The following is a 9,234-nucleotide window of genomic DNA, read 5'->3' as shown; positions in this document are numbered from 1 at the left end:
ACCACACCTGGCTAATTTTTGATTTATTGTAGAGATGAGGTCTCGCCAAGTTACCCAGGCTAGTCTCTAACCCGCAGGCTCAGGCAGTCTACTCGCCTTGGCCTCCCAAAATGCTGGGATTACAGGCTGAGCCACTGAGCCTAGCCCCTGACTCACTCTTAAACACCAGCTCAGCTGCTCCTCCACAACCAACTCTGTCACCTGGTCCCTCAGAGTCCCTGGTCTTCAGATACTTCCCCTTCGATGAGATCTTAGCTGGGGCAAGAGCTGGAGAGAATTGCAGTATAGACTCCCATTCTCTGTTTCAAGTGCTTTGGGGGACACAGGCAGAAGGGACCTCCAAGGAGAATTCTCCAACTAACACCTATCCTCTCTCCACATCACCATTATCTCTGACAAGTAGGCTCTCAGGGGTTATTGCTGCAGCTCTGCAAATACCATCTTCCCTAAAGAAACAAAAACAACCTAACAAACTAATATCCACTTCCAGTACTGATCCAACTTAACTTTTGGATTTATCCTTGAAGCACCGAACCACCCCATATTCAGCCTTCCATCTTCCTGGAGTAAGGAAGGTGTCTCCTCTGAGGTCTCCTCAAAAACTATACTGAAGAAAAGGGCAGGTTTGGGGCAGGCCATCAGAACACCGAATGCCTCTCCCCAAACACAGCACATTTTCACTAAGGGAGAGGGGGACATGCACATAAGCATTCGTTTTCCTTCCTAAAACTTGTGAACTCCAGGAGGCTCAGATAGGACCAACTGAGAAAACTCCTTCCTAAACCATCGAACACTTCCTGGAGACAAACTAGCTGGCCTAGATCCCTACAGCCCTCAAAAGAGTTCAAAGGTGTCCCGGGGAGGACACTCCTGGCTTCACCCTTCGGGGTCTAAAGTTTGGGTCAGAAATCCCAAACGAGACCTTAATATCTGACGGAGACACCCACTTTCATGACTCAGGACTTGCGGCCCGCTCGGTCAGGTGCTTGTCGGTCAAGGGGAAATCAGCCGACTGCCCGGCCCTGGGAGTGAGGACGCCGGCGACCTGCGCGAACTCTCACGGCGCCCGGGCTCGCTGACGCCGGACGGACGCAGACCCCGCAGCGGGGCCAGCAATGCTAGGGCCCTGGAATCTGTGCGTCTGGGGGACCGCGGGCCGGGAGCGGGCGGACAGGGCGGCTGGCTCAGCGCCGGGAGGGGGCGCGGGGCGGAACAAGAATCGGCCGGCGGGCGGGGGCGCGTTACCTAGGAGACGCTCGAAGGTGCCGCTGCCTCGCCCCATGGCGACCTCGGACCCGGACCCGACGCCGCGGGCGCTCCCTCGCTCCGAGCTGGCGCGCCCCCTAACTTCCGCTTCCGCCTTTCCCCTCCAGCAATCGCGCGCACGCGCACCTCGCCTCGCCGGCCCTCGAGAAGTGAAGAGGAGGGACCTTCCGCTTGCCCCTTGATACTGCGCGCCGATTGGACTCCGTCCTTTGCGAGGTGAGTTACTAGAACCAATGAACAGTCTGGAGGTAAAGTTCATCCAATGAAAGCGGGCGGAGGGTGGGTCTTGCGTTTCAGCGCAGAGCTACGGATGCCGAGTGGAGCGAAGGGCCGGGATGTGTCTCCTGCTGGGGGCCACGGGCGTCGGGAAGACGCTCCTGGTGAAACAACTGCAGAATATCCTTTGCGTCGGGTGCGGGAACCCCAGCGGCGCGGGAGGCATCCGAGGGCCGGAGCGGGCGGTACCCAGGGACTGGGGCCGGGATTCCCTCTCCTATTCCGCTCAGGTCCTTGACCGCCCCGCACAGTTGAGCTCTCGGGATGGGAAGGCCGACCTGGGGGTGCCGCCCCCAACACGGCCCACGGTAGGTGTCCGCCTTCCACAGGGTTGATTACAATGGGTAACCTTTGCGGTTTGCACAGAGCTTGACGCAGCTGGTCGGTGTGTTAGGACACCTGCAGGAGGCGAGCGTAAAGTCCCTGCGCCAGGCAGAGCCGAAGCGGTGGTGGGTGCCTGGCGGGGGATCCGGAGCTGGTTGCCCTCCCCGTGAATACTTTTCTTCTTCCCTTCCAAGCGTTTCCTTTGGCTGCTCGCCCCTAGGGCGAATCCCACTGATGGGTGTGGCTGCTCTTGCCCTGAGAGCTAGGGCCCTGGATCCCAGGAAGCAACTTTTACTGGTCCTGCCTTAGAACCTGAGCCCTTGGAGAATGGGCCTGCGAGTATTAGGCCACGGTGTAAAGTGTGGGCACGCTGCCATCCAAAAGTTCACCACAGGGAGAGCGCTTGCGTTGTTCTCCTTCTGCATCGTGGTTTTCCCACAGGTGGGCACCGATCTTACTGACATCGTGGCTCAAAGAAAGATCACCATCCGCGAGCTAGGGGGGTGCATGGGCCCCATCTGGCCCAGCTACTATGGAAACTGCCATTCTCTCCTGGTAGGTCATAATCTTGTGAACTTTCTTTAGGGAGCTGTATCTCCATTCTCGTGCTGTCTAATTCCCGACCTCACTTTGTGTAGGATGAGGTTTGAGTTCTTTTTTTTTTTTGAGTTGGAGTCTCACTCTGTCACCCAGACTGGAGTGCAGTGGCCGCTTCCGGCCACCGCAGCCTTGACCTACTGGGCTCTGGCGATTCTTCCGCCTCAGCCTTCCAAGTAGCTGGAACTACAGACACACGCTACTACACCCGGCTAATTTTTTTTTTTTTTTTTTTTTGTAGAGATGGGGTCTCACCAAGTTGTCCAGTTGGGTCTCGAACCCGCGGCCTCAGGCAATCCACTCATCTCAGCCTCCCAAAGCGCTGGGATTACAGGCTGAGCTACTGAACTCAGCTCATACAACTCACTTTTCTCTGCTTCTGCCTATTCCCCCAAAGCCCTTTGTTTAAATTCATTCCAGGGCCAGGCTCATGGCTCAGCCTGTAATCCCAGCACTTTGGGAGGCCAAGGAGAGTGGATTGCCTGAATCCTCAGGTTCAAGACCAGCCCGGGCAAATGGGCGAGACCTCGTCTCTACATTAAATCAAAAAATTAGCCAGGAACGGTACCACACGCCTGTAGTTCCAGCTACTTGGAAGGCTGAGGCAGAAGGATCACCAGAGCCCAGCAGGTCAATGCTGGGGTGGCCATGAGTGTGCCAGGGCACTCCAGCCTGGGTGACAGAATGAGACTTCAACTAAAAAAAAAATTTTAAAAATCATTCCAGCCAGGCGCAGTGTCTCACACTTGTAATCCCAGCACTTTGGGGGGCATAGGCAAGAGGATTGCCTGAGCCCAGAGGTTCGAGACCAGCCTGGGCAGCTTGGCGAGACCTTGTCTCTACAATTAAAAAAAGGAATTAGCCAGGTGTGGTAGTGCATGCCTGTGGTTCCAGCTAATTGGAAGGCTGAGGCGGAGGGCTCACCTGAGCCCAGCAGGTAGAGGCTGCAGTAGTCGTGCACGTACCACTATACTCCAATCTGGGCAACGGAGAGAGTTGCCAACTCAAAAGTAAATAAATAAATAAAGTAAAATAAATAAACATAAATAAAATCATTCTGGCCCAGGAGAGAAAGCTTGGCAAAGATGACCTTTCAATAGCAAGGTGTTGTTGACATCTTTTTTCTTGTTATTCTTCTCCAGTTCATGATGGATGCCTCTAACCCCACCCAGCTCTCTGCATCTTGTGTGCAGCTCTTGGGTCTCCTTTCTGCAGAACAACTTGCCGAAACATCAGTCCTGATACTCTTCAATAAAATGTATGGGTCCATGAGCTGAAAGGGGGGCCAGGGGACTGGGGAGAGAGAGGAGCTCCTTTGAAATGTAGGTGGGGACATGGAGGTGGCTGGGGTCAGGGGCAGGTTTATGGCAGCCCCTACTCTAACAGGACATTGCTTTAACTCCAGTGACCTACCCTGTTACATGACCATGGAGGAGATCAAGTCATTAATCAGGCTCCCAGACATCATTGCTTGTGCCAGCCAGAATATCACCACGGCAGAAATCAGTGCCTGGAATGGCACTGGCTTGGCAGGAGTGCTGAGCTGGCTCCAGAACACCCAAAGAATCAACAGTTGACTACAAGGCAAAGAAATGTGGCTGGTCACATTGTGGAAAGGAGGTAGGGCATAGCATTGCTTGTCCTCTGATGGTTTGTCCTCACAGGAGCATAGTGATCCAGTGTAGCTGTACATGATAGGGCTCTCTGCTGAGTTGCAATGGTGGGTGAACTGAGGGACCCGGAATACAGAAACTCCTGGAATCTGGCCTCTGAATGCAGATTGTCCCAGGTTGGGAGAGGTAGACAGGCCTATAGATGGCTGATATCTTGCTGTACTGCATTGGTGCTACTGGGATTTGTTATCCTGTGAGGAGACCTCCTGGGCTTTACCCACAGGGTGCTTGAACTGCACAGCATCACTGAGACCTGGTCTTCTGACAGTAGTACTCACTTCTTCCTGCTTGAGTTTCTGATGCTCTGTGTTGCCCCACAGAGTGCAAGGTGGGTGACATGAGTGCGGGAGTAAGAATCAAGCCTCAAGTTGGAAATGAGCCAGCATCTTCACTGGCTCATGTATTCAGTAAACATGCATTGCTCTGAGCTGCTCACAGGGTACACAACATTCCCCAAGGTGTGTGAGGAGAGGCTTGGATGAAGCACAGGAAGTGATGGCCGCAGTTCCCCAGTGTTCTGCCTTAGCTTTTCGTCTTGGCTGTGGCAACTTGCAGGGGCATGCTCATTGTGTTGATCAACGTGTCAGGGTCCTGGAGCTGCCGTCAAAAATCACCACACCGGGGGCTTAAAACAGCAAAAATTTACTCTCACAGTGCTGGAGGCCAGAAGTTCAGTCACAAATGTCAGAGCGGGGTGGGTTCCTTCTGGAGGCCCTGAGAGTCCCTTCTTTGATTGTCTCTTGTGGCTGCAGTGTTCCTTGGTCGGCTGTGGATTGCAGAGCTTATTGCCACCTCTACCTTCACATGGGCTCTCCTGTGTCTCTATGTTCTCTCCTCTTCTTACAAGGATATCTGTCACTGGAAATCCAGATGATTCATAATTACATCTGCAAATGCCCGTTTTCCAAATGAGGTCACCTTTGCTTATTCTGGGGGTTATGACTTGGACATACCTTTTGGGGGCCACTGTTTGACCTACAACAATTGAACAAGAAACACTGGAGTCCTGAGAGTGGTTGTGAATTTTCTAAAAACGGTTCTTTCTATCTCAGCTGGTGATCTAGGCTCCTTCAGCCATGAAAAGCGCCCGTGCAGCTGCCATCTCTCCTCTGCACAAAGCTTTTGGGGAAACAGGCCCAGGGTCTCAGTTCCACACAGTTGCCAGTGGTCTACTTTGCTTGGGGGTGGGAGAGTCTATCAAATGCACGGTTTCACATAATGACCAGAAAAAGCCCTGGGCAATTACTGCAGACGGGACTTGGGCTCCAGTCTCTTCACTTTCCAGTTGGAGCAAAGAGGTCTCACGTCACATGTCATTGGGAAGGTTTGTCATGAGTTCTCGGCTATGCATGGCCTATGCCACTGCTGTGTGTCACCTTCTCAGACACATCATATAAGCCTTCATGCACCACTCCACCTGCTCCCTATGCCACCTAGCAGCCATACTCACTCAGGGTCTCTGTCCCATTGGTACTATGGTGTGGAAAGGTGTGAGACTTTTCTTTTTTTTTTTTTCTTAAGGATAAAATAAGTATTTATTTTATAGTAAAGGGAAAGCCTTAACTTGCAAGACAATTCTTCGGCAGTATGTACAACATACTTTTTATTTCCATGGAATAGAATCAAACACAGACTGAGACTACAGAGTATACACTAGAAATCAGCAAATGCCAGGAACAGAGTAGGAAAAAGACAAAGAAATGAGGCCTAAACACACAAAACCCTCCACTGGGATCTTGACCGCAGCCAGAACCAGGGCTGGATCACAGATGGAGATGGGTTCCAGGACAGGAGGGAGGAGGGTGAGGACAGAAAGGGGCCACACTGGGGTGTGGTTTTAGTACCAGGTAAATTGCTCATGGTATTTACATACAAAATCAGTTGGCTCTATTTCTTAGACACACGGAGAGAAAGGAAGAGCTGATCATCACTTTAGGAATCTGTCGCTTTGCAATACCGACATCATCAGAAATAGGGACTCAGATTCAAATTTCAGTAGCAGGAAATAAATATCAAAACATCATCACTGGCCCTCCATACAAAACCTCCGCCCACCCAACACACCTCCCGGTCCCACCCCACCTGAGCACTCAGGGGCAGCTGCACCTCACCCGCGCTGCCTTTCCTGCCCGTGCTCTCTGCTAGGTGGGCACAGCCGGCCAAGCAGTCGCCCAAGAGGGACAGAAGTGGATGGGCTCGAGAGCACGCTGCACACCTGCCCCTACTTTCCTTCACATCACACACTTTAAGGATCTGGTCTTTCAATAGGAGTGATAAATAGCTTTTTAGAAAAAGAAGCCCTTAAAAAGGAGGAGGGGCCATTCTGATTACCCCAAACAAGCCATCGTCTCCAGGGGAGCAGTTCCCAGATTCAGAGTCTATCAAACAGAGGTGAGGGTGGTCAGGGTGGCCTGGGCAGGGCAGGCATCCTCCAGGCACGTGCCCGGCTGGGCTGCAGGCGCTGGTGGCAGGACAGGACGCCATGTGCTCAGAGGTCCGGCCGGCTGTCTGTCCACAGAAAAAGCTGCCAAGTTGGGGTGTTTTGGTTTAAAAATTCCTGATGGGGACAGGGAATCCCTGAAGGATAGTGGATGTGGGGAAGGAGGACGAGCGCTGCTGTCCAAAAGCATCTACGTAAAAATAAAAGTTTTAAAAAAGGAAAAGGGGGAAAAAAAGTCTCTTAAATGGCTGTGAGGGGTCTATGGATGAACTGGGGGTGGACGTGGAGACAGTTCTTGTTGGCCGGCCCTGGGCGCTTAGCTGGTCTCCATCCGAAGCTTCTTCCGGCTCTGGGGCTCTTCTGCCTCTGACATGGAGCTGGAATCCGAGCCCCCATCGAAGGCAGAGATGGTGCTGCCCTTGGCGTTGGTGTAGAGGCTGTTGTCTGAGGAGTGGTAGTTGGTCTGCAGTTGGGCACTTGACCTCGCCTTCTCCATTGCACGGACTTGCTGCTCCAGAAGAGCATTCTGCCGCTTGAGGTCATCAATGTCCTGCTGGTGTGTGTGGTTTTTCCTTCTCATATACTGGATATACTCTGTGGCCTTGTCTAGGATTTGGGCCCGGGATGCCTTCTCTCCTTGGAGTGATGGGACCGAGTCCCGGAAACTGTGAACGCTATCCTTGATGTGGTCCCTACGTTTTTGTTCCAGTGCATCATGATGAGCCCGTTTGTCAGCATCGCTCTCCACCTCCATCGTTATCGCTCATTTTCTGTGGCCCAGGGAGCGGCCACTGCAGTGGCGGCAGGAAGGGGAGGGGGTGGAGGGGAGGAGGAAGCCACCGACAACAACAAGCCGAGGCCCCCACACACTCTCACTCACTCGCTCTTTCACTCACACACACACACACACACACACAACACGGGAAGAACCACCTCCTCACTCGAGACTTTTCCTTACCCATCATAAGGGTCATGGCTGACACTCCTCTAACAAAAGGCAGGTTAGCAAGGGAAAACATAATAGACTTATTTATTTAAAATTTTACATGCCAGGTGTGGTGACTCATGCATGTAATCCTAGTACTTTGGGAGGCCAAGGTAGGAGGACTGCTTGAGCCCAGGAATTTGAGACCAGCCTGGGAAACATAGTAAGACCCCATCTCTACAAAAAAAAAAATTAGCCAGGCATGGTGGCATGCACCTGTAGTCCCAGCTACTTGGGAAGCTAAGGAAGGAGGAACACTTGAGCCCAGGAGTTCGAGGTTGCAGTGAACCCCATGATCATGCCACTGCACTCCAGCCTGGGTGACGAGTGAGGCCCTGACAAAAAAAAAGTATTGCCGGGCACAGTGGCTCACGCCTGTAATCCCAACACTTTGGGAGGCTGAGGTAAGAGTACTGCCTGAGCCCACGGGTTTGAGACAAGCCTGGGCAACTTGGCGAGACCTCATCTCTACAATAAATCAAAATATTAGCTGGGCATGGTGGTGCATGTTCTACCTGCACTGGCCTCATTCTGAAAATGCTGCTGTAAACAGCCCATGTGAATGGTGGGACAAGGTATCGTGAGAGTGCGGTCAAACTGAGGGGGAGCTTTCTGGCCTGCTAGAGAATGAGAGGCTGGGATGCAGGGGGAAGACCCCAGGAGGCATGACCTGTGCTAAGCCCACATCTGGGATTCTTTCACCCTTGGCTGAAGAACTTAATGGATTTCAACTCTGAAGAGATTCTTCTAACACCTGGCAGTTTTCACCAGACTTTGCTTAAGTTCTCTGAGACTGGGGGACTTATCAGCCAATTATTTGGGTCTCAAGTAGGCAGTGAAATATCTTACAAGGACCTACCATTGGAACTCAGAATATAATACCCCAAAGTAGGGCAGCTTCACACACTGAGAACTTGAACTAAAGGAGACTGGAAGGGCTCAGAAGCCAGGTCTTTCCAACTTTCTTCTGCCCTTCTTTCTCCTTCCCCTTTTCCTATCCAGAAATGAGTCGCAGACACCAGAATTCCTTTTCCCCAAGACCGATCACGAAAACCATAACTATTCTCCTCCAAAGCTAGCCATAAAACTTACAAAGGTCACGCCCTCCCTTGAAGACACTCGTTCCAGAGGGGTCCTACTTCATACGGGGAAGGAAGGTTGCACAGAGACACCGAGAAGAACCTGAACAGACAAGCCTTCCTGGGGTTCCCCAGTCTGTCACCATTACATCACATTATTTTTGTCATTCAGATTTCTACATGACTGTCCGTTCTTCATCAAACCCAAGCACAAAAAAGAACAGTTTTCCCACAGCTCTGGGTTTTTATTTCTGAAGACTCCCATGTCACATCAAACTTTTTTTTTTTTGAGTTGGATCTCTCTCTGTCACCCAGGCTGGAGTGCAGTGGCACGCTAATGGCCACCGCAGCCTTGACTGACCTGCTGGCTCAGGTGACCCTTCTGCCTCAGCCTTCCAAGTTGCTGGAACCACAGGTGCGCTCCACCATGCCCAGCTAATTTGGTTTTTTTTTGAGTTGGAGTCTCACTCTGTCGCCCAGACTGGAGTGCAGTGGCCGCTTCCGGCCACCGCAGCCTCGACCTGCTGGGCTCCGGCGATCCTTCCGCCTCAGCCTTCCAAGTAGCTGGAATTACAGGCATGCGCTACCACGTCT

At 52.3% G+C, this 9,234-nt stretch overlaps 2 protein-coding genes and 1 pseudogene across 4 annotated transcripts in view; 1 reads left to right on the top strand and 2 right to left on the bottom strand.

Moving 5' to 3' along the window:
- The window catches only part of HGS (hepatocyte growth factor-regulated tyrosine kinase substrate), a 17,270-nt gene extending 15,863 nt beyond the window's left edge, over window positions 1-1,407 (bottom strand). For all 3 annotated transcript variants that reach the window (XM_008072991.2, XM_021706175.1, XM_021706178.1), the window contains exon 1: window positions 1,246-1,407. In XM_008072991.2, the coding sequence (XP_008071182.1) occupies window positions 1,246-1,282 (37 nt within the window). In that variant the 5' untranslated portion in view covers window positions 1,283-1,407. The remainder of the gene's footprint in view (window positions 1-1,245) is intronic.
- Window positions 1,408-1,570: 163 nt separating this feature from the next.
- ARL16 (ADP ribosylation factor like GTPase 16) lies at window positions 1,571-5,148 on the top strand. The gene is given in 7 exon segments (XM_008072981.2): window positions 1,571-1,594; window positions 1,596-1,662; window positions 1,792-1,850; window positions 2,308-2,421; window positions 3,606-3,721; window positions 3,869-4,083; window positions 4,889-5,148. Coding segments are annotated over 6 exon segments (546 nt in total). The 5' UTR covers window positions 1,571-1,576; the 3' UTR covers window positions 4,041-4,083; window positions 4,889-5,148.
- A 1,744-nt stretch (window positions 5,149-6,892) lies between these two features.
- LOC103275617 lies at window positions 6,893-7,343 on the bottom strand (annotated as a pseudogene).
- Between the last annotated feature and the right edge of the window lie 1,891 nt (window positions 7,344-9,234).

Source organism: Carlito syrichta, unplaced genomic scaffold, assembly GCF_000164805.1.
Source record: "Carlito syrichta isolate Samal-C Ts95f unplaced genomic scaffold, Tarsius_syrichta-2.0.1 Scaffold115636, whole genome shotgun sequence".
Lineage (NCBI taxonomy): Eukaryota > Metazoa > Chordata > Mammalia > Primates > Tarsiidae > Carlito > Carlito syrichta.
The sequence above is the reverse complement of the archived record's forward strand: the minus strand, read 5'-3'. Positions and strand labels throughout refer to the sequence as shown.